Raw genomic sequence first — 25,721 nt, 5'->3', positions numbered from 1 at the left:
AAAACACACGTGCTTACCTTTAACGTTGATTGCCCTGATTTAACGCAGTAATCATCACTTCACTTTTGGGGTACCGTACGGTTAGTCGCAAACAACAAGTTTAACGCCCACTAAAAATCATGTTAAATACAACAGTTAAGAAACTAATTAGTGACCCGAACACTGCAGATCGAACTAGGCGCAGTTAATGTTCCTCGCTAATATCCGATGTTGGTGTAACATCGGCATTTATTCAACTGAAGCACATTCTTAAATGGTGACTGTCGTGCGCGTTTTAAAGTCTCCATTTTTATGTAATGATAATTAACGCAAAACTATGCTCTTTAAGCATATTCTAAGACCACGTGTTGAGTGTGCAACTGACACAACTTATTTCCCCTCAACAGCAGCTTTAAATTTAGCTGACTTGGCACACAGCTCGGCGCACATGTTGCGCTAATCGTGGCATAATAACACCCGGTAAAAACGTTCTTTGTTTAGTATTGCAGGTGGTGAAAGGCGTGCTTTTAATTTAGGGCTAGTTCCGTTCATGGATTTTAGTAAACTGCACTGCTGATAGTCGAATTATGTATGATCCTATAACAATTTTTTAGGTTTATTTTTTCGCCTGAAGTTAACGATTGCACACTGTGGTTTCGCAGCTGGCGCCTTGCAGGATTGTCCACGACGTACGTGTTCGTCTTGCGTCTAAACATTCGCTTTTGTTGGACGTTATTTTGCTGTTTCTGATTATTTTTTTATGACGTCTTGTCAATAAATATTTTGCGATAGTTTAAAAACAATTTTCACACAATATTGTAATAAAAATTTAGTTGGGTTAACCAATTCGGGGTATAAACAGGCCTTTGAACTCAAATATTGGTTTAATCAAGGCTGACATTATATAGGTAATGGTTTAAAAACTTTAAAACTTTTATGCAAACTTTGTTCTTCCTTTCTTTTGCTCATTAAACTTATCTTTATTGCGGTTATTCCCCTTGAATGAGAAAAACAGTATCATTTGTTTGTTTTTGGAAATTGCGTTTTTCTCGAGTTGACGGCATCCTTCTTTCCTTCTTGATGATTTGGAAAAACTTAACTTTTCGATTAAATAACAAGGTCTCTCTGGGACTGAAACATGTCGTCATGCCTCGTGAAATACGAGTTATTTGCTGAAGTGATAAGGTTATTTTCTGTGTATGTCGGTTTACTGGGTTTTAAAATGCGCACAAGTTTAATTGGCTTATTTACCAAAACCTTTGAACTTACGTTGGCCAGGATATTTATACTTTGTGTACAGAAAATCGCCTCTTTAAATGATTAAAACCTACTTTCTGTATTTTGTAAAACGCAACACTAGTGATTTTATGTGTACAGTAAAATTATATGGAATGATTTAAAACAAAAAAAATGTCAACTTGATGAATGTAAAACAGTATAGACTTTCTTGTCTCAGTCAAAATCAGTCACTATAGGTTCTAGTTTATAAAGAGAAATATATTTCGCCAATCACGGCATCATCAGTCTCTAAAAAAACGAATACAAAATAATGTTAACTTAATGAATGTATTATGGTAGCAGTTTACACGATTTGGTTAAAAGTATAATATAACACTATAAATAGTAAATGACATAAGTTGAATTCTTATCAATATGTTCTCGTTATAAATATTACTTTCTAACATTTAGTTATTAACTTATTACACTTCATTTGTGTAAACTTACTGTTTTAAAATATTATTATTGTGAACATGGTTAACCATACTACCAGTGCGGGTACCATATTTCAGCAAGTGTGAGTTAAGAACATAATTATCTGTTGTCTAACTAGAGAAATGTTAGCAGAAAATGTCTAATATAAGTGATCCTGAACTTTCTGAAACTGTTTTTGCTTTGAAACCGGAAACAGAACCTATAAAAGCAAGTGACAACTTAACGTTAGACGACACTGACGATTGTATCCCAAAAGTGGAACAAGATAGTTTAAACGGAAATTTATTAAATCAAGAAGAAAAAGATGATGACTTTGTTCCGACTTCAACCGACACAAAAAATGCTGCAGTTTACACTTTTGTAGAAGAAGACGATATCACAAATGAAAATGTTTTTGAAACCCCTTTGCTAAAGCAAGAAGCCGGCAACCAAAAAGAATCCCTGGAGAATGAAGTTGAACTGACTTGGGATTCAGAGTTTTCAGCCGACAAAACAAATACTACTCCTTTAGCAGAAGATAAAAACAGCTCAACCCCCTGGAGAAAGTTGTCCGACCGAGGAGGCACATATTATTGGAATATTGAGACCGGAGTATCACAGTTTAAAGAACCCAAAGGGCACGATGTTCTCGATCACGATGAAAGCGTGCCTTCTATGGATTCAAGTTTAGCCGATCTGGAAAGTGCGGCCTTTCGGTACGCATCGCTATCAGCGGCCGATGATTCCCTGAGCGATTCTAGTAGCAAATGGGCTTGTGACAGCGATACGGGGCAGATGTTTTCCGTTCGTTCTTTGGGGTGGCTTCCGATGGACACTTGCTCATCCGATCCGGAAACGAGCAGTGCCGATGTTAACCGTTGTATAAGGCACTTGTCGAAAAGTCACGGACAAATAATGGACGGCATTGGGGCATGGGGTGACGGCAAGAATTTGCTGCTCCTCATTGAAGACGAAAATGTTAAATTGCTGGACCCGCTTAATCAAACCGTACTGCAGACTCAGCCTATAAAGCACATTCGTGTTTGGGGTGTTGGCCGTGACAGTGCTCACGATTTTGCCTATGTAGCAAAAGACTCGTTAACCAAAACCTACAAATGCCATGTGTTTCGTTGCGATGCTTCCGCCAAAGCGATCGCCATGGAACTGCACATTGTCTGCGAAAGCCTTTCACAGAAAAACAAAAAGAAAACAGAGGCTGACATGGAGCGAGAGAAAGAGATAGTTGCTTTGGCAACGCCAATACCAGTGCTGAAATCAGACCCAGGAAAGGATTTTCCGGTGACTTATCTCGGTTTTAAAGCAGTCCATTCTGTCAACGGAATACACACAGTTAAAGACGTTATCCGCGAAATTACAACTGACGACACTGCGCTGTGTGTTGATTCCATTGCAAACGTTAACACCAACTCGCTGATCATCAAGAGCAAGCAAGACAGCACACAGCTGGTTGAGTGCCGCATGCGCTGTTTGTCTTTCATGGGAATCGGTGATGACATTTCCTTGTTTGCTTTTATCAGTGTGGTGCCAAACGAAGCTGTGTGCCACGTCGTGCAATGCCAACCCAACGCCGCTAAGCTGGCACTGGCGGTTCAGGAGGCTTGCATGCTGCGATTTCAAAAGGCTGTAGACGCCAACCAAGCCGCTGTTCCACCACAGACGACACCAGAACACCATCATTCGCCGGTGAGGCATTTTATACGGCGAGTTTTTTCCTTGAAAAAGAAGAAAACTGCTGCCTCCTGAAAACTGTCTGTCATCAGTAGTTGTATGGAAAACAAATTAACTCCTATTGTAGCATAATAGCTAGAAGTTGCAGTGTGACATATATGAATATTCAACAGATGTTAAAAATGAATAAAGATTTATATGAAACGTTTAAAATATGCTACCTACTTCTGTACAGGCTTTGATATTTGTCGGACATCTAATTTGTATTGATTTGTAGGATATAACACAAAATTTGTGACGTTCTTAAAAATATATATTTTAAGTAGATTTGTTATAATGATATTGAACTTCTATGGTACATTGAATTATATGTATATATTTTATTAACAGCTTAACATGTTTTTTTTTTAATCCCTGCCTTAAAATATATATACAATATATATAAACTTTTGTACCTTCTTTTTTGCCAATTAATAATACTTATTGCAACGCACTGTTTGTCAAACTTTTATTGAACTTCTAAAGCCCATAACATGCCTTATTACCCAAAACAGTAAGGTATATTGTCATTTTTTGCAAATATATGTGTATATTGCTGTTTTAGGAGACATGGTCTGTGCTTATAAGACTACACGCCTACAATGACAATTGTGTGTTAATTATAATTTGCATTGTACATAGTGTATAATAAAAGCTATTTTTTTCACTTTTTTACTTAATAACATGTGTTTGTTTTCAGACACTATTGTGGCATTGCAAGTAGTAACCGCTTTTTGATTATAACGCTATCAAGTCCTATTAAAATGCAGTCATATTTTATGCGCAGTTTGTTTATAGACCATTTAGTTTCTATTGTGCTATTTTCTCTTTTGTTTGTGAACCTATTTCCAACTACCAGTATGTTAAACATTTCATATATATATATATAACTATTACATACGTCAAGTGTTTGTACACTGCTAAAGTTACCTCTTAACCAGGGGTGGGCAACTTACGGCCCGAGGGCCAGGTCCGGCCCGCCAACACAAATCATCCAGCCTGTGACTTATTTCTCAAACTGGACACGAGGGCATTCCTCATAAGTTTTCAACTTTTTTTGGCTCTTTGCGTAAATCTTGTTCCTCCATTGAGTGTAAATTGCAAATTACCCTAGTTATCCCTGATTAACTATCGTTGCAGTTCCAATAATATGCATAAAGTCTTAACCAGTGGTTCTCAACCTTTTTTTCTTTCATAGCCCATTTTCGTTGCACGCAAATTCTGTGGCCTAAAAAATTTTTATGAAAGAACAAACTATATAAAAGGTTTAGAACAAAAAAAGCGGAGCATATATCAAAAAGGATCATTTATTCAACCGTGCATTAGTTAAATATTTGCTTTTGAACAATAAATTTACGTTTTCATTTACATTCCTTCTTAATTCCTCCCCACGCCATTATTCCTGTTTAATTAGATATAGTGACACAAAAGAAACTAAATTCTTCAATAAATCTAGCTTTTTTAAATCGGTCTGTGGCCCACCTAAAAGGTTCCATGGCCCGCTGGTTGAGAACCGCTTGTCTAAACAGTTAATATTTAACGGCCCGCAGAGACCTATCTGAGTTTGGCTTTGGTCCGTGACTAGAAAAAGTTGCCCACCCCTGCTCTTAACTGTTTAACAAATATTTTGTGTTTTTTTTTGCGAAAAATTGCAAAAGCAGCATTTCATTCTACCAGGTTCTCACAAGTGAAAACTATTATTTCATAGCCATTTCATTTTACTGTAAGCCCTTTTATAAAAATATGGTACTTTTTTAAAAAAATGTATATTATTTAGATTTACATTCTAATGCTAGTTAGCGATTTCTATTATGTACCACAAACTGTAGTTGTACCGCTGTTTCAACACTTTTTTGTATATTTAGAATGATCACGATGTCTGTAAGGTGTTTAGGAACGCTAGCGTTGATTCTGTTTTTTTCGTCAAGTCAGGCACGGGGCTCTGAAAGGCAAGGAAAACTGCATTTCACGCCCGGAAAAAGTTCGGACGACTTTCCTTTCAGAAATGTCAGTCTACCATGGACAGATCGGATTAACGATTTGGTAAAGGTTGCCTAGGAGTTGTAAATGTTTTTTTGACTATCAAAATCTGTGTGATTGATGTTGATACACTAAATGTACCAACTATGAAAAAATGCCAAAGTGCTGCATTAATCTTTTAAACATATTTTTTTCATCCATCAATATTTGTTTAACATCTAGTGGTTCCAAAAGTGATATCTGCTGTACAAACACATCTTAATAAACTTTGCTCTATATATATTACTTTTATAAATAGATTCCATTTTACACCGGACCTTATTTTTATGTAGTGGTGTTTCTCCCCAAGTTATTTAGATTGCAAGTTGGTTACAACAGAAAATTCTTCAAAAAATTGGAAACCACTTGTTTATTAAAAATAAATAAACCTAATTTTCACATCTTTCACCCTGAAGGCCGCTTGTATAGGTTGCCAAAACGTTGAGGAAGAATTATAGTTACCTTGTAAGCTTTTTGATTAATATCTGTGTTTTGCCATTTTTCCGTACAGTGTGCTGTGTTTGAAGTGGTTAACACAACAATCATGGATCAAGCGTGTGCTGTGGGTGTAATTCACAGAAATATAGTTTTTCACAATAAGAAAATAGGCATCCTCATTTTCTGTACAAAAAAACAACATTTATAAAAATGCCAACTGTTTATTCTTCAATTCAGGTTTCACGCCTCAACATAGACGAAGTGATGCTGCAATTGGCACGTGGCGGAGCCCACCTGAACGGCCCCGCTCCTGCAGTTGAGAGGTTGGGAATTAAGCCCTACAACTGGAACACAGAGTGTCTGAGGGGATATGCCCAATCTGGTGAAGCTACCTGTTTTCCACAGCCTATTGGACTGGCCGCCACTTTCAAGTAATTTGCGTTAAAATTTGCAAATAGAAAAAAAATTCTCTGTGTGAATTGTTTTTGGAAAGTTTAGACCATGGGGTCACTAAATACAGCCTGTGGACAGGGTCCAGCAAGCCGCTTAACATTTCCCGACCCTTTTTTTTTTCTTAGTGATCCAATGATAAGTTATTAATACTTCATTAACAGTATAAACTTTAAAGAAACAATAATTATGAAGCTCTTTTTTGTTTTATTTAATTTTTGTATGTTTTCTTTGTTTGAATATAACAGTCAATTAGGGTCAATATAAAATTTATATCCAGCCAATGATCTTTAATCTTTACAGCCTTTTAGGAAAAAAGTTCGTTAATACTGAATTACACTTTAAATGACTGAAATAATATTTACCTCTTTTTAACTGTTTATTTTTACTGCTTGCTATATCTGTTTTTTGTACAGTTTAAAAATGTTTTCAACAATCAGCCAGTCGTTTAGTAAAATGTTTATCAACGATTTACAAGTCGACCGTATTCACATTTTCAAATCGATAACGATATCTCTTTTTAACGTTTTTGCCAACTAAAAACGATTTTTTTTTATATATATATATATATATATATACACTGTAATTTAAATTAATAGAAAATAAAATCCAACTAACTCTTCGGTTTATAAATGTATTAACTATACTTTATTTTGCAACTTTAAATAATGCTGAATAAAAAGAATTATGTTGTTTATCGATATATACTTTTAAATAAACAATGACAATTTTACTTGAATTCAATGTAATATTTTAACAAAAGTAAAATTTCATTTTTACACTTTGGCAATATCACCACTTAAACATGACACTTACGTCATAACATTTCAGTGATGGCCTGATTAACACTATAGCGAAGGTGATCTCGCTTGAGGCAAGGGCAAAGTACAACAACTACACCAAGAACGGTGTATATAAAGACCACACTGGCCTTAGCTGCTTTGCACCTGTCATCAACATAATGAGGCATCCGTTGTGGGGAAGAAATCAGGTTGGTGTTATTATGTCTGGATGAAGTTCTTTTGCAATGGTTATTACTTCCATAGAGTAAAATAAACTAATTATTTCCTTGAAGTATAAAATCAAATTTTTAATAAACACCCAAAATTGCTTTTTGAAAAAATAAAGAGTGTCTAACTAAACAAGGTGTATTTAAAGTTTGGCCATTACAACCAAGTTTAAGTTAGACATTTAAAATTTAGACTTTTGTTTATATCATAAGATTAAAATTTTACATTAATTTTTATCGGTGGAATAAGATTGTTTTTTTTTTTTAGTAAAAATTTCCATTGTAACCTTACTTCATCTTTGTAAGTCGTGAAAACCGAGTTAAAGAATGTAAAATAAAGATTTTGGTTTAACGCGACATATTTTTCTGTTTCAAAGTTATTAAAATTGAGACTGTTTTCATTTTATACTAGCTTTCATCCATGTTACAAGACACCAATACTAGTCTTTTTTCGTAATACAACTGTTGTTTCAATTTTGAGTTGAATTTGTCTGAAATTGCAAAGTCACTTTCTATTGATCATTCAGCTTTCCAAGATCAGCCAGTTAAACAGCCGAACTTGTGTTTTGAATGGCAGGAAACATACGGTGAAGACCCAGTCCTAACCAGCATCATGGCCAAAGCGTACGTTAGCGGAATCACCCAAATTGACGCGGCAACGTACCCTGCTGCGTCAGCCGTCTGCAAGCACTTCGATGTACACGGAGGTCCCGAAAATCTCCCTGTATCTAGGTAAGAAGGATGTAATGTAATGCGATGTAATGTGTTGTTAATGATACGTTTAAGTACGTATGCACCAGTGTTGTAAATAAAAGTCAAAGTTAAGTTATTTGCAGAATAACTAAGTCCAAGTGAAGGCTTTTGCAAAAAAATTGCAAGTCAAGTTCCAATCCCAGTCAGTTCACTAAGTCAAGTCATTATGAGAGCAAGTAGACTTTTAGTCAAACTTATTGACATAAGAATAAACTGTTTAACTAAAAAAAATTATAAAATTGCTGGATTATAAGCAATAACTTAACTGAAAATAACTAAAACGTAACATCAAGCAAATTGTTTATGTAAACAGGTTTAGATAAATAACCAAATTCTACTAAAAACATTTGTTGCAAACACTAAAGTTTAACCCAAGTTGTTTTTACAAAATTACTTAAGTCAAGCCATGTACGTCAAATGACTTAATTCAAGTCAAGTCATTCGAAAATATTGAGGTCATGGACTAAACTCATTACCACATTGGTATGCACTGGCCACTGTGTACTTCATTGTTGTGTCTTGCAAGTATTCCTGTGTCTAGGTGAGATCTTATCGGCTGTAATGTAAGGCAATGTGATGCGCAGATACGTTTAATTGTGTAGTGTGTGCACTGTGTAATGCGTGTGCGTCTGGCGAATCCTTCAGGATATGGAATAGTTTGTTTTGATCTGTTCAGACTCTTTTGTGCATTTTTTAGTTCAAAATAGAAAACTGAATGCCACATGTTTTGATTATAAATCACTACCCTTTTTGCAAATTCGGTTGCTATTTTACACTCGTGCAAAGGAAAATCTGAATCAGTGCTTTCCAACCAGTGTGTCGCGACCCATCAGTGGGGGTCGCGAAGCTATTTCAGGTAGGTCGCGAAGCATTTCTAAATGTTACAGTTTTCTATTTGATTGGGAAATTATTACATTATCATTACGTAACATTTATGCAACAATGTAACAAATGCGACTTGTTATGATAATATCCAACATGCTAGATCAAGTTTCGCATTAATAGTGAATTACATGTGTATACATTGTTTCTTTTCTCATTAATTTGTTCTTTTATTTGGCCATCCCATATCATATTGTGGGTCGCGCAATAAAACTTGCATTAAAAGTGGGTCGTGAACTGAAAAACGTCGGTAAACATTGGTATAAATCATGAATTTGTTTTCATGTTTGACCAAACTATTTATCATTAATTATCACTAGCGACCATTTTTAACAATATTGCTGCCAAAAAAATTCCAATTTTCGAGGACAAACAGTGTTAAGAAGCGACCTTCTACAAAAATTCCCCCTATTCTTTACAGGTTCGGCTTCAACGCTGTGGTGTCAGACCACGACCTCGGAACCACGTTTCTGCCGGCGTTCCGGGCCTGTTTGGGCGCCGGTGCCGAGGGAGTCATGTGCAGCTACAACGCAATCAATGGTGTTCCTTCGTGTGCCAACACCGAGACCTTGGGTGCGTTTCTACCAGTGTTAAGAAGTCCTGGTCAAGTGATAACTCCTAATTTGAACCAATAGTAAACCCCTAATTAAAACCAAAATAAACAGTATTTAGTAAACTCCTAATTTTAACCAAGGTTATTTGACACTGTGCCTTGGTAAATTTATTTGCCCAAAAGACTTAACCTCTATAATCTATACATTTTTATCGACACACTATTTTCCGTGTATCTTGGCGTTTTAACAGGCTCCAAGATCAAAATATCCGTGAATGTTTGCGCCAAGTTATTATTTCCATGTTGTTCATGCTAATGTTATTTATTCAATATAATTGATTCGGGACAACACTTTATAAATTAAAAAAAGCGTTTTTAATATCTATTAAGTGATTTCCGTGATAATGACAATAAAGTGGTTAAGAACAAGTGGTATAGAATAGATCAGGGGCGTGCAACTGTTTATCGCAACGGGCTATAATGTATAGTTGTGATAGTGCTGCGGGCCAGACAATCGAACAACATTTACAGTTTTTATTAAAAAAACGTGAAATTTTAATATATATTCAAAACACTGAATCCATAAAGTAAGATCATGTCACTGAATGATTACCAGCAGAACAAGGCAGTTTTACTACAATGCACACTATGACGCAATAAAGGAGGTTCCGTCAGTGTGACGTAATACGAATTGAAAAATACCAACGATTCCGTTACAAAAGTAACTTAGAAAAGTATTAAAAATGAATGAGCTACTTGACGGAGTTTGTGCGGGCCACGTAAAAAGGTAGCGCGGGCCGTATGTTGCACGCCTCTGGAATAGATGGTCAATCCGGGAAACATACTATAAAATGTAAATATCCCCCAAACCCGTTTACCTATAGACTTTAGTTTCTAATATTTTATTTTCAGACACAATCTTGCGTAAAACCTTCAAGTTCAAAGGTTACGTGGTGAGCGACGAGGGCGCTATAGAGCACATCGACAGCTTCTTCCATTACACAAAGACCTTTCTGGACACAGCCATCGGTCAGTCTTCTATCGTTTTATCCAGGGATGACCGATACTTTTTATAACAATGTTTTGCTAAATAATTGATCGGTCGCTCGATCTGATACTAGTTATTTCTTCGCTAATGTCGATATAAGATTTACAAATAATTTTTAATTTGGGACGTGGAATAGCATTGGTGACAATTTGCAGAGGCGTAATGGAGTTTTTACAAACCCACTGAGTTAGCTTTCGTGTTCATATGTTATTTTTGTAAATTAAATTACCTTTTACAGTTAGAAATGCTTAGTAAGATGGCAAATCATGGATTAAATGCTAATTTTTTTTTTGGTATCTGATCTGCATCGATACCAGCCTATGATCGGACAAGTTCCGATACTAACACTTGATATTGGATATTGTCACCAACGTGATATTATCGGACGTTTCTATGCAGATTACAGATGAAGTAGTTTGGCGTTAAACGTGTTAGAATACTTATTAATGTTTATTTTAAATCGGTACTCTTGACTCCTATTTGTTTTTTTTCGGTTTTACTTTAATTTATTCCAAATTAGTTATACTGTTTTATACGGCGCGTGTTGTGCCCATATTAAATAGAATAGCGGTGTAATATCAAAATCATATTTACCACATTTGCCAAATAGTTTAAAAAATGTGGCCTAATGCGAATGGCATCTAGGGTTGCCGATGACGGTTAAAACATTTCCCGCAGGGCATTGACGTAACTTCGACACATAAAACGCGATATTAGCCATAAGCTACATGCTGGGAACTTTATGAAGCACGATTAGGGAAGGCTATTTGACCAATGCCTTTTTAAACTCAGATCAGCGGTGTCCGTATCGCTGGTTGCCAGTGTTTCCTTTGAGAAATTTTCATACTCAACGAAATGTTCGTTTTAAATATCGTGCAATTTTAAGCCTGGGTTAGCAGTTACAAAATTTGAATAGCAAGTTTTTTCTATGAAATACAACTTTTTTAAACTGGTTAAGTTGCTGTAAAACTTTACTCAAATACCAAAAAATGCTTTTTGCTACTTCCTTAAAGGATTAGGTATTCATTCTGCCACGAGCAAATTACAAATGATTATACAAAAAAGTTGAATAGAAAAAAAATATTTTATCACAGTAAGAGATATCCGAATGGCGACCATCACGTCCAACAAATTCACATCACAAATAAAATTGAACACTTTTCCTGTGGAAATTTGTCCGCAGTTTGTTTTCTGCCTCTTGGTTTGATATTTGTTTGAAAGAAAAGCAGCTTGATATTTTTTTTCTGTTTCCACAGGACATTCCCCACTTCTTATTATTAGATTATTCGTATTAAAAACTGGAAAAACAAAAATAATCAATTAACAAAATATAAAAAAAAAAATTGAATTGTCTAACATTGTTTATCAGATTAAAAAATGACATAGGGATATCACGCGTGTTTTGCCTAATAAGTTTTTTTAGCAAATGATTTAAAAAAAAAACAGTTCAAAAGGTGTAAAATAACTTATTGTTTCGCGCAGTTGTTAAGAGCGCCGTAGCCGACCTGGAGCTTGCCGTATCCCTCTTCACAAACCGATTGAACCATGTTTATTACCCACTACTCGAGTCCGACTCCGACTCCGCAGCCCTGATTAAAAATAACCTTGTTTATCGCGCAGTTTCCAAGAACGCTGGTGTGGATCTGGAGCTTGCCATATCGCTCGTCGACAACCGCTTCAACCAGCTCCCGGAGGCGTACATGAGAGGAAACGTGAGTGAAGAGAACCTCCGGGACTCCGCCAAGCGTCTCTTCCTCACCAGGATGAAGTTGGGAGAATTCGATCCTCCCGAATCCGTGTCCTGGAATAAGGTGCCTTTGGACGGTGAGAGACTTTGTTTATTGCATTTTCGTTTGTGGCAAGATACATTGTTTTATGAAACGTGTAGTAGGCTACATCAGTGTTTCTTAATCAGGTGAATGGTTCACCCCAGGGTGAATACAATTTGTGCAGGGGTGAATCAACCAAAAGGGGTGAGTAAGGGTGAACCGTCAGAAATGGATGATAGCTTGCGAGCATTTGGTGACTGTGTTTTGTGCTTTTGTAGCTTTATATCTCTGGACTCGAGAAATTGTGGTAAAACTTAGAAGGGATTTGGTGCTGTTATATATAGACGAGATAGTTTTATCATATCATGAGACAAGGGTGAAATCGTAAAACTTACCTTGAGTTGATCTTAACAAAAATCAAAACACCCTAAGTCATTTTGTGCTGTTATATATAGACGATATAGTTTTATTATATCATGAGACAAGGGTGAATAAAATCTGGAGATAGATGCTAGGGATGAACAAAACAAAAACATTTAAGAAGCACTGGGCTACATCCACATTTGTCTGGGCAGTACCGTATGTCACATCCCATATGTAGGCGTACATTGCTTAGGCCTCGAATCTCTAACGTTCATAGTCAAAAGCGCTTCCAACAACGGGTGACTTAACAAACTTACAACATTTAAGTCCTTTTTGAATATCAAAACTCATATAAAAGTAAGTAGGTAGCGATTTTATGAACGTTTCGAAAAATCTTTATTTTGTTTGTAGTGATCCAGGGCCCTAAACAGTGCGATTATTTAGAAATTTTTAGAATATCACAGCGTATATAGAAGTAGGTACCATTGTGAACGTTACGAATATCCGTTTATTCATTTTCAACATCAAGATTTTAGAGTAAAAACTACCAGAACTGTCCAGGGATGCCCGACTAACATCAGTAGACAGGCTACTTTAAGAAAACTAATCTGATTTCGAAACTATCTTGTTAGAAAGTCAAGACAATGTGTCCTAAATTGATTTGCTGCAGGTGGCAGAGCTACGCAATTTGAACGTCAGTATGATCAAAGTAGTATCGAAGTAATATATAACTGGGTAGCAGTATATTTCAAAGCGAATAATTCAAAGTATAAACCACGAGCCACAAAACAGGAATTTGGAACTGAAATTCTTATCGGCTTTCTGTTGTTCGCCTTTACTTATATGGTAAACGCAGAGCGTTCGTTTAGCTTCAAAATATCATGCTTCCCATATTAAAAAATAAAAACTTCACATTACGATACGAACTAATGGGTCGTAATTCGTAATGCATTTATAGAGAATGTGGAAATACTTTGAAAGCTAATGAAAAATAGTTTTACCTTATTCCTGAACTATAAAATGAATACTATCAAACATTTATAAAATAATAACATTTTTATGGCCTATGTATACTTTTCTGTCAAGTATAGCGCTAAATAGAAAATGTTGCTTGAGCGGCTTATCTTAAATTGTGCTTGTCTTGTGACCTAAATGTTATGTGTGTCGAATAAATGTTAACTGTGTACCTTTTGCCTCGCTGTTCTTTTGCCAGCACACCTTTCCGACATTTGTTGAACATGTCGTCATTGTATGCACCTTATTGCACAAACATTGCGAAGTTTGTTTTTGACGAGTTATTTAAGTCGTTTGACCACCAAAACGCTTCAAATAACGATACAACCAACTGTACTAGAGGTTCTTTACCTTAACTATTGATATCGACTACGAAATTTACCTTTTCAAAATTATAAAGCTATAACCTGCTTTATATTGTTGAACAAACAATACTACACTGACCTTATAATAAAAACATGAAACACTGCTTCAATAAACGTTTTGTCAGTTAACATTCAAGATGGCATCTCATAACATAGCCACAATAACCCGTGAAATACTGACCTAGTAGTAGCAATACTCGCCTTTTCTTGAGACACGTTTTTGTCTTCAGTTGAATTAAAGTTATGATATTTAGTGTACTTAGTCGAAATATCAAACATTCCGTCCATGGGTGCCGAGTTTGGGGTACTTAGGGGGCTCCGAACACCCTTAATGGAAGTTTGGGTGATCAGCCCCACTAAATAATGTGAATCTCCACGCAAAATGCCTTGTACTTATTTTAATGCGTACGATTTTACTCCTTGTGTCTTGGAATTCACTAACAAGTTACAACTTTTAGATTCCGCCCTAATATGTGCATAAACTGTACAAAGAAGGCCTTTTATGCGAAAATCCCCCATGCACAGTCATAACTTTGGCTGGTTGAATCGCGATCGCTGTTCATTAAATATTTATGCTTTTAAACATTTTGTGCGCAACAACAAAAAGTCCCGCGAAAACAAATGACCTGCATGATACCAACTTGAATGCTCTAGTTCAAGTTGTTTTCGTAAACATGGAAGAACTCTGGGAACATTCACGTTTTTCTCTGTAGTTTTAATAAAAATGTAGTTTATTTCATAATATCGAAATATTGATTTTTATTTTCGTTATTTGGGGGGCAATAACTATTGCCATCATCAGTGTAAAATAAAGTGATAACATCACAATACTGGGAAAATAGACAAAGGTGGCGTTCACCCCATTAAAAATATAAAGAATTTAATCACAAAAATGTATGTTTTGCTCTTGGCATGAAATGTAGACATGTTTACATCTGCTTGCTGTTTTTTGAAAATCAAAAACGGTTTGCAATGTTTTCCAATTGGCAGCTGTTTAATAATTTGGAACACTAAAAGTTTTTGAGAGCCTGGTATAATCTAAGCAAGACTTAGACGCTGGAGAGATGTGAAATAACGAAATTTTGATCGTACTAAAAGAGTCGCGGTTATTACAGGTTAAACCTAACTAATCCACTCTTATCTTCTGCTGTTTATTCTTTAACTCTAAGGTAAAAACTAAAAGATCATCAAAAGTAGTAAAAATCGTTTCACGAGTATTATCAAAGTAATATATACATTTTGTTATGTGCCTTGGCAGAAACGTTTCTAACATATCTTAAGATAATGGCATGAGGCTTAGTTAGATGAAGTGTGATATAAAAGCACATACAGAAGTAGTTAAAAATTTGTGAATGTTTCGAATATATCTTATAATAATGGCATTAGGTTTTAGTTAGATGTACCAAGATTATCAAAGCCCATACAGAAGTAGTTGGCATATTATGAACGTTTTGACTAATTCTTTATTTTGTTTGCAGTGATCTAGACTCCCATACGCCGCGATTATTTAAGAGTTTTTAGAATATCAAAGCCCATATGGAGGAATATATCTTAAGATAATGGCATGAGGTTTTACTTAGATGTAGAGTGAATGTCAAAGCTCATTCGGAAGAAGCTAGCATTTCATGAACGTTTCGAATAATTCTTTATTTCGTTTGCAGTGATCCAGAGCCCCGAACACCGTGACCTTGCCATCCAAGCTGCTGCCGAGTCGTTTGTTCTTCTCAAGAACAACGGCCTTCTTCCACTTTCAAAAACCAAGCAAATGAAAATAGCCGTGAGTTGTGTTGTTTTTTGTATGTTGATCGATTCTTGCTTATGTGGGGAAAATGTAGGGTTTTTTAGGTTGTTGTTGTGATTGATATAGGTCGATCCTTTTTACCGTAACTTTGGTGAAATATCACTGTCAATTTTAAACGGTCATAGTAAAATTTGGCAATCTGTTATTGTTTTATTTTTTCTCATTTTTGTTGAAAAACGTTTTGGAATTGTTTGGAAATATTTAAGTTATTTCAATTTTAGATTTACAGAATTTCGCAGTTTTAAAAAAATTAGAACATGCCAAATAAAAAATAATTAAAAAACTACGATCTAGCATAAACAAATTTCAATCTAACATAAAAAAACAGTTTTTTATGTTATGAATTGCGGCTAGTTCTGCTTTCTTATCTAAGGCGCTCTCTGTTCTGTCACATCTAAGTTAACAAACTAAAAGCCCTAACGTTGTTCCAATTTAGTTTGAAAAACTTATAGAGCTCCAGTTTAAACTTTAATCTAATTATAAACAGCTGAGAAAATTTTAGTTGAAAAAGTCAGCACTTTTATACCTGTATTGTATGGTTCGGGGGTGGGCAATTACTTTTTACTGCGAGCCGCATGTGACAGTGCAGAGGGTCACGCCCCAAAACTCGTGGAACTTACGAGAAAAACAAAATATACGTCTTTAAAACAGGCCAAAAATGGACGTTATGGGTTCAAGGATCCGTCCCTGAAAGATTGTATATATATATGTATATATATATATGTTACAATCAAACATGTAGAAAGTCGCCCTGGTTTGTATTTTTAGAAAAATGAGCCGCGGGACGGATTAACTTGCTTTGGTATTTCGCCAAGGTGTGGTAAAGATGTTAGGTCCTTTTAGCAAACACGTTAGCAAACAAAAAAAAAACAAGTTTGCCCAAAAAGCCAAAAAAAGTTGTAAAGCTCCGGTGTTAACTTTAATATAAGTTTAAAAAGCAAAAAATATTAAAACGGCAATCAGTGTAACTTTTCAATTCTAGGTGCTGGGTCCCTTTGCCAATAACCCCGACGCATTGACGGGCGATTACTACACCGACTTCGACCTCAAGTACTTCTCTTCGCCCGCCGACGCATTTCGGGGCTTTCCCGGTTCCGTTACGGTGGCCAAGGGCTGCCAGGGCGCTTGGGACATCGAGCTTCCAAAATGCCAAGATTACAACCAGTCCGAGGTGGAGAGCGCCACTAGTGGAAGCGACCTGGTAGTCGTTACCTTGGGAACAGGTTTGTTTTCATTTAAACTTTGCCCAACTTGTGACGCAACAATAACGGTAGACTTTGGTATGGTGATTTTCAAACTATGTGCCTTGAGAGATTATCGAGTGTCGCGCAGATTTTTTTCGAATTTTATAAAAGTACCCCAATTCCTATGATATTAATCCAGTGTATTGGTATGCATTTAGGGCGAGATTGAAATTCGTCTTGAAACCAGCTGCTTAATAAGCGTTTGGTCACTTGTCTAGACTAAGGATGTAGTAAACGTATTTAATTTGTTGGCAATTGTTTACAAAATCAAGGATCCACAACACACATCTTAAAACACCTAATCAACGGTAATCAACGAAATTTTCCGCTCTTCAAAGATGGCGTCATCAGTTATGAAAAATATAACTTTTTTTAGTGATATATTTTTTGAACTCCAACGTTTCATTTTTCAAAGTAGCGTGAGGTTATTTTATTTTAATTGTGTAAGCACTCTATTTATTGCGGTAAAACGGTCAAAGGTCGCTGGGCACATGGTGCCTTGGCATTGTAGTTGTCATTACGGCAGTTGCCGTTACTACCTTGTCGCGATAGGAGCTCACATTGTTAGTTACTTGTAAGTGTTTGGCGATGATGTTTAACTTACACTCATGCTGTTTCTGTTTCAATGACATTGTTTTGTATTTATTCGAATTAAGATATGAATCCACCTGTGTAAGGTTTTGTGTTTTGATAAATTCCTGTACACTGATAAAACCTCAGTATTGGATCGGTTCCATTAGTTTTCACCAAGTTTACATACTTTGTTCTGTTTAAAACCTAAAAGCTTTATTGCCCCGAGTCATGGTCCACATAATGCGGCATATAGTCAGTGCTTTACATTACATTGACGCCCCGACGTGGCTATTGTGTAACGGGCCCTTTCTCTTAACTTTTTCCATAGCTGGCAGTTTTGTACGCCGCTCAGCTGACTCATTACCACGTTCGCTTTTATGTAATAGTAAACCTGTTTGAATTTCAATAGAAGCAAGCAACAACCTGGGTTGCCACAAAGTCTTTGAATATTTAAGTCTTTGAATGTCTTTGGCTCGATTTACGTATTGGAGGAAAGTCTTTGAAAAAAACCTTATGTTTTTCCGATATTTCGTTTTTGTCTTCGAATACTCTTAGAGTTTGTTTTATTGTCCAGCTATAAATATGTGTTTTGAAAGTGCCGTTAAAATGTTTTTTATTTTGTTGTCTATGGCATAAATACTGTAATTATATTGAAAAACCGTCAAGCGATTCAATTTTAGGTTTAAAAAAAATTAGTAACATTCTTTGAAAAGTCTTTAAATGCTTTTGAATAAATAAAAAAACGTTTAAGATATTTTTTGAACGTTAAGAAGTTAAGTAACCTCATGTACCTTTATAGTTTTTTTTTTAACTTTCAGAGTAGAATTGCAAATCATGACTGAAATTCGTATATTAATTTGATATCAGATTGACACCGATACCACCCTAGTATCGGACGAGTACCGATACTAACACTGGTATCGGTTCTAACCCCTCGAAGCTTAATAATAATATAATTTTTTTAATTCACTTATAAAAAAACACAAAAAATTTTACTCAGAAATACTTTTTTTGAAAGTGACTATTTCATCAAACCGTTTTTTCCTACCCTGATGCTATGTGTACCACAGACAGCTAATAAACATTATCACACTTTACCAGGACGCGGCATCGAAGCCGAAGGCTTGGACCGGTGGGACATGTTTCTTCCTGGAAATCAAACTCAGCTTCTGCAGGACGCCGTTAAGTATGGTCAGTTAAGAGCCCATGTAAATAAACGGCTAAGCGAATTACCGTGCCTAAAAACAAATCGATTCTTGAACACTTTTTAGACGCACTTTTTTCGTGATGCATCTGACGCAGTGTTGTAATGAATCAGTATATTAATGAAAAAAGTGCCGTTTGGAAGAAATGACTTGACATTGGGCCAAATCACTTGACTGGACTTTGGTGTTTTCATTAAACACTTTTGTTAAAATTTTCGTTTTTTCATGTAAAGCAGTTTGCTTTGCTGTATGTTTCGTTTGTGGTGTTAGCTATTCGAAATATACCCCAGAATGAAACACCTTTGTCCACTTCAATAGTTAAACTGTTTATTTTAATGACAATTGCTTTGCGACTGGAACCCAACCCATTTTTAAAGTTTGCAACACTGATTTGCTGTTATATAGTTTGTATGTGTCACTTCTTAGCTTTACAGTTAGGAACACAGCTACAGTCGTTTTTTTTTCTTTCACAAAGGCCCCAGTACTCTTTAAAACTTGGTTTGATGAATAAAAACGCTACTTCAAATCCTTTTTTCTAAAATTTTTGCGATTTCAGTAGTGCTAGTTCCATCAAATTTAAATCAGTAATATTCAAAAACAGATCTAGTAATTGTAACATTTATTCTTCCGGTAATTGCAATTTTAACCAACGTTTCGGCAACCTACAAAAATCGCCTTCAGGTTTAAAGACTCCGAGCGCTCGTAGTAGGAGTTATTTTTGGAATATTAACATTTTGCCTGATAGCAACAGATTATATAATAATCGTAACAGTTTTAAAGGTAATTTTAACACAAATACTTTCCGTCTACCATGGATCGTAACGCTAAACAGAATCTGGTTCTGGTATCTAAATGCGACCCTTTCCATCTCTATTTTTTTATTTTCTGAAATAAATTCACATCTTTTTTATTCTTAGTTTAGTTTCTGATTAAAAAGCAAAACTAGTTTGGAATTTTGTTGTTATAAACGTGGTAAGAAGATGAAAGTCCATAGAGAAGTAGGTATCATTTCGAACGTTTCGAGTATCTCTTTATTCATTTTCGGACATATATGGGCTTTGATATTCTTAACTTCGTCTAACCACAACCTCCAACAATTATGCTCCAATATTTGTACATAGTTTTTGTAAGGTCGGTACCCTTTTTTTAATCTTTTTTTTTTAAGTTTCATTTTACTTTGCGTCATCTTGTTGGCCGTGTGTGTCATTCATTCTCTATGAAGGCTTTCTGAATAGTTGGCCAAAACGTTGAACAAGCAAATATATACTAGAAGAACTTATTTTTAGTATACTATGCTTGGTAGCAACAGCATATTTAATGATACAAGCTCGTATCTAATCAAGTTAATGTCGATCTTCTCGGCCTTAAAAATACTTATATATACTATATAAGCCCATCAAATATTCAACCTTTTACGAATGTCCGCAAATTTTCTTAACCTTTTTATGATTTTAGCTAAAGGAGCCCCAATTCTCGTTCTTCTATTCAACGCCGGTCCTCTCGACGTAAGCTGGGCGCTTCAGGACAAGAGGGTTAGCGCGATGATGGCTTGCCACTTTCCCGCCCAGTCCACAGGCCAGGCTCTACAGAAGGTGCTTTACTCTGGTGGCCTTAACCCTGCTGGTAAATTGCCTGCCACTTGGTACGCATCATTGGACCAGGTGTGTGTTAGGAATAAGGCATTAGAAGTTGATTGGCTATTTTTTAGGGACCACAAAAAACGCTCTCGAATCCGTAGGAGATTTAATAATTTAAAAACGCGTTTTCCAACCCACGAAATGTTAAAGGTGATATACGTTTTTCTCCACGTCCTTTTAAGGTTGGTTGGGCATTTAAGGGATCACGAGAATTAATGTGATCAAATTTGGGGAAATTTCCATTTTTTTCTAAATTGTGATTTAAAATACGTGCTCCAATGAACAAAATGTATAAGGTGCTATACTCCGTAAACGCGTCATTAAACCAGATTTGTGCCAGAAATAAGTGATTTTTTTTCTTTTTTTGATGCGACCACGTATAACAATGCGCTTAAATTGTTTTATTCCTATTTAGTATAAAAATAATGGTGCAAAAACGCGGTTTTAACCCACAAAATTTAAAAGATGCTTAACTCCAGGCCCCAGGGGCGTTAGTCCAGCACCAAGATTGCCCGCCACTTGGTCATTAGGCCAAGTTGGTTAGGAATAAGTGATTTTTTTCTGTTGCTTTTTCGATACGTTAAGGTTTGATTGCGTTCAGTTTTGTATGTGTATTCTCATCAAAAATAAAAATGTTTTCTTTTGTTTATTAAAATGCCTTAAGTATAATAATTATTGTTTTTTTTTTTAATTTGCCTTAATTTTATTAGAAAATTGGTGATTTTTGAAATGACAAATAAAAGTTCCTCCGAAAACCAACTACCGTTTTCTGCATTTTAGTAGGCCTGATTTGTTTTCTTCTGTCTGTTTATCTGCCTGTTTAAAGAAATGCATTCATATAACACGGCTTTTTTCCAAAAAGGTTAACAAAATAATCAACCGCCAATTTTTCAATTTTCATAGCAGTTTAATTTGCCTTCGTACTGTTATTTAATTAATGTTATTAAGCAATATATGAGTTTTTGTCTCTGTATTTTCTAATTTTTTTTTCAATTCTTCAATTTTTTTTCAATTTTTTTTTGTTTAATATTTTTTTAATTTTTTTTTTAATTTTATAACCGTGTTGTCAAGGTACCGGAGATGACCAACTACAGCATGCACGAGCGTACTTACCGATACCTGACCCCTGACCCCCTTTTCCCGTTCGGCTACGGTCTCTCCTACACAACTTTCCAGTACACCAAAGCCCAAGCATTCCCGTCAACTGACAACCCTTGCGGCTCTGTAACGCTTCTTGTCACCGTTTCCAACACTGGAAGTCTCTCAGGAGACGAGGTGGGTACTCGAGCCTGTGCGGTCTGCTGGTTTGGCGTTTTTCGCTTCTGTTTAAAATAAATCCCGTATTTCTTTTTAAATATCTACTATAGGTTCTATACAAAATACCCTAGTTTTGTGACAACAAGAGAATTGGCAATTAGTCTTTATAAGCGGGCGGTTGCTGCCTCTTAAAATTTCTGAGCGAAATCCAAACAAAAAAACTGGACACAAATATCACAAACAAATTATATACTTGTAAGCCTTAATTGAAAGGGTGTTTCCCTCGAAGGGCGCCTTCCACAGCAGACAGATAAAGGTACTCCTGTTGGGGGAGGTAAAGTAGGCGATGACGTCACAGTCGGTGTACTTAGCAAAAAAATAAGATGTCCAAATTGTATTTAAATGACGTAATAAGAATATCAAAGCCCATACAGAAGTAGGTATCATTTTGTGACACTGATGAGTGACTTCTCTCTATGTTGAAAATGAATAAAGAGTTATTCGAAACGTCCAAAATGATACCTACTTCTGTATGGGCTTTGATATTCTTATTACGTCTTACTACAACCTCCAACCCTTATGCTCCAAAGTATTTAAATGACTTTTTGAAATATATTTGAACCTGTTGTACTATACTTAATTGCTTACCGAACCTGCTTTAATCTGATGTACTAAACGTATAACGAACAACACCTAAATTCTTGAAGCAAACTGTTTTAAATCGTACAAAATTAGTAAACAGTTTCAAATTAGGCCAGGACTATATTCCATTTAGGCGCTATTGTCCAGGTCAAGTGGTTTTGCCCACTAGCTTAGATTAAGTCAAGTTAACATACGAAACGTATAGCAGAAAAAAAAACATGGGATTAAAACTACTTTAGCGTTTACAAATTAAAGGTCTACTTATTAATTTGTCCAAAACTTTAATCGATTAAAACACTTAACCAACCATGTCAGGTCATTTTGCACAAAAGACTTGGTTTAACTCAAGATAATGTCCGAACGTAGCGTTTAGCAGAAAAACTTATGTGCTTGACATTGCTTTAATATGAGTTAAAACATGGCAATTTGACAACAAAAATCATTTAATTTCAACTCTTCATGTCTTATTCGATATGCAAAGCCATTTAAAAAGGGTGCTATGCAGCTGATACAAGTTTACCCTTTCAAGGTCGTCCAAGTCTACCAGGTGTCCCACAATGCATCGGTGCCGACTCCGCAGCGACAGCTTGTGGCCTTCCAACGTGTCAACGTTGAAGCTGGAAAGGATGCTTTCCTAACGATGGACATACAAGCGTTCACCAGAGCTATTTGGAAGAACGGTAAGTTTTTGAACAAACAAACAAATTAGATGGTGGTTGTAGCTGGACATAGAATGAATAATAAAGCCCATATAGATTCATGTAGCATTTTGTAAAGGTTTTGAATAAAACTTTATGATGGCTGTATGTTGTAGTTCGACGTAAAATGAATATCAAGGCCCATACAGAAGTTGGTAGCATTTTGTGAACGTTTCGAATAAAAAGTAAGATAATGGCTGGAGTTGGCAGTTGACGTGAATGAATATATCAAAAGTATATACAAACGTATACATGCCATTTTGTGAACGTTTCGAATAATTCTTTCTCGGTTCAAATCGATCACCTACCGTATCTTGAAATAAAGAGGTATTCGGTTGGGAGTATTTTTAAAACAAAAATAAAGTTGCGTGTATAAAAAAAGATAATCCGCGCTTAATAGGCTGATGTAATGCATATATTTGCTGTATTCTGTTGCCCAAAACTTGTTCAATTTTTGGTATGTTTGAAAAGCCATTTAGCCATTGTTGTGAACATGGCATTTTGAAATGATTTAAGTCCCTGTCAAGTCATTTTAAAAAAAAAAAAAAAACAGTCAAGTATTTTGTGAAATAATTTAAGTCCAAGTCTTTTTGAACGAATAGCAAGTCAAAGTCATAATTAGAGCAAAAGTGAAGTCAACTCAAGCCATTTATCCAAAATTCCTAATTCGAGAAAAATGATTTTGTCCAAAAGACTTAAATCACGTCAAGTAATTTGAAAATAGTGACTTAAGTCTAGTCAATAACAACACTGGAAAACACATAATGGATTATGTCACCACAGTTATATAAGCACTGCTATAAACACTCGTTTGATTTTCCTGATTCTTGATCCCTAATCCTTTCATTGTTACGCAACAGGCGACTACTACGTGGAGCCGGGGGACTTCACCATCTACGTGGGTGGTCAGCAGCCCCATCAAGCGGTCAAAGTCACCTCAAACGTCATAGAGCTGCATTTTTCCATATCAGGCAAAACAGTTCTCTTAAGCGACTGTGAGGCCTAAGCTATGCAATGCGTTTGTATTTACTGGAACATGGCTTCATTTGTTGTTGAAAATCGTTTATTATACTATATGGAAGTCGTATACTTTGTCATTTATTCCGATAAAACTTATCGCTTTTCGATTGGATACCGATTACTAGTTATTTGTAAAAAATCGAAAAAAATAACACCTAGTCCTAGTTTATAACTAACAGAACAAGTAAAACCAGTCGATTTATTATCAAATATAAATTGTGAAATAAATAAAATAAAGGCATGTAAATTTCATTTTAATTGATATTACCCATTAAATAATCCAAACTCTCTGTGTTTGTTCATAAATTACGGCTAATATATAATCCATGATTCGTGTCCTCATAATGTATTATAAAGTTGTTAAGAGATTCTTAAAATATTATTTTTAACCCACAAAGTGCAATATCATTTGAAAAACAGTTATACTTAATAACAGTGAACTTATTCATTAACTCAATTCGTTACAAAACTTCTCCTATTTGCAACAGATAACATTCTTTATTACCTAAACCTGGTTTCTATATAAATTTAAAGCGCTAATCAAACAAAAGTGCATTGTAAAGCCCAGAAATCAACGCAGTTAAAATTAGGAGTGTTTATTAACTCTATTGCTGTTTATGTGTAAATTTCCTTGCCTTAATTGATACTATTTTTGATAGTTCCGTTTGAAGCCTAAACTTTTGTTGTGCACCTGTGTAGCAATAGAAAATCTTAACGGTGTAAAACTTGAAAAACTGTAATATCGTTCTATGCATTTCTGTCAAATTGTGTTTAGTGAGTGTTTTTTTTTTCAGCATTTTATGTTCCGGCAATTCTAACCTGATCTGTGTTACTGTTATCGCTTTCTTCTCACGAAAAACTGTTGTATTCTATTCAACGTCGATAAGGCAGCACAATTTTAACCAACTGCTTTATCTTCGTCGGTATATGGATTATTGTTCTAATATAAATCTTACTATTTATTTAACAACATGCCCGGTAATTAGATCTAATCTTGACGATCGAGCTTCGTCTTTTGCGACTTCAATGCATTAAGCTTTTCAAAATTCATAACGGCAATCAGATGTTTTATTTTTAGTTCAACAATTTGAAGCTTATGTTTTTGACCGATTTTGTGACATTTTTACAGTCGTAAAATTTACATGTTGTTTAAATCGATCAAATTGTGTGCCTATTCACTGCTGTTCAATTCTCATATCATATTAAATACGCAATCGTTTTGTTGGAAATTTGTCAAGTAGTATAATATCAAAGAGTATTCAAGAGTTAATGGCAGAATACGGACTGACAAGAAATCTAACAGGATGAAATAAAGATTTTACAACTTAACTGTTTTTACGATAATAAATACTCACATTTAGTGGGTTAAAAAAGCAGAATATTCTATCAAAAGTACCGACATTTCTACTTTAAATATGTGTTCAACGTCCAATATATACATTTTCGTTCTTATCAAGTCACAAAAGCATTTTCCACGTTATATACAATTAATAGTTTGTTTGTCAGCTGTGTTGATGTGCGATAATATCGGATCGGAGCCGATACCCGACTCCTAGTAGTAGTATCGGTACTTGTCCGTTAC

The 25,721-nt window shown here is 35.4% G+C and overlaps 2 protein-coding genes across 2 annotated transcripts; both read left to right on the top strand.

Moving 5' to 3' along the window:
• The first annotated feature begins 1,815 nt into the window (after nucleotides 1–1,815).
• LOC146169830 (amyloid beta precursor protein binding family B member 2-like) lies at nucleotides 1,816–3,846 on the top strand. The gene has a single exon (XM_083383296.1). The coding sequence runs from the start codon at nucleotides 1,828–1,830 to the stop codon at nucleotides 3,433–3,435; it is 1,608 nt and encodes a 535-aa protein (XP_083239422.1). The 5' UTR covers nucleotides 1,816–1,827; the 3' UTR covers nucleotides 3,436–3,846.
• Nucleotides 3,847–5,270: 1,424 nt separating this feature from the next.
• Nucleotides 5,271–24,648, top strand: LOC146169829 (uncharacterized). The gene is made up of 14 exons (XM_083383293.1): nucleotides 5,271–5,442; nucleotides 6,094–6,287; nucleotides 7,138–7,297; nucleotides 7,893–8,047; nucleotides 9,372–9,523; nucleotides 10,416–10,532; nucleotides 12,172–12,375; nucleotides 15,724–15,839; nucleotides 16,846–17,086; nucleotides 18,782–18,871; nucleotides 20,341–20,546; nucleotides 21,594–21,797; nucleotides 22,951–23,101; nucleotides 23,980–24,648. The coding sequence occupies exons 1-14, from the start codon at nucleotides 5,275–5,277 to the stop codon at nucleotides 24,123–24,125; spliced, it is 2,304 nt and encodes a 767-aa protein (XP_083239419.1). The 5' UTR covers nucleotides 5,271–5,274; the 3' UTR covers nucleotides 24,126–24,648.
• Nucleotides 24,649–25,721: the final 1,073 nt, after the last annotated feature.

This window comes from Ascidiella aspersa, chromosome 1, assembly GCF_963924565.1.
Source record: "Ascidiella aspersa chromosome 1, kaAscAspe10.2, whole genome shotgun sequence".
In the NCBI taxonomy this organism is placed as follows: domain Eukaryota; kingdom Metazoa; phylum Chordata; class Ascidiacea; order Phlebobranchia; family Ascidiidae; genus Ascidiella; species Ascidiella aspersa.
This window is presented reverse-complemented; position numbering and strand designations above follow the sequence as displayed.

Coding starts and splice junctions, on each gene's coding strand:
- LOC146169830 (XM_083383296.1), top strand. CDS start 1,828: ATGTCTAATATAAGTGATCCTGAACTTTCTGAAACTGTTTTTGCTTTG.
- LOC146169829 (XM_083383293.1), top strand. CDS start 5,275: ATGTCTGTAAGGTGTTTAGGAACGCTAGCGTTGATTCTGTTTTTTTCG. Junction 12,376..15,723: donor GAATAAGGTGCCTTTGGACG/GTGAGAGACTTT, acceptor TTTCGTTTGCAG/TGATCCAGAGCCCCGAACAC. Junction 21,798..22,950: donor GAAGTCTCTCAGGAGACGAG/GTGGGTACTCGA, acceptor TACCCTTTCAAG/GTCGTCCAAGTCTACCAGGT.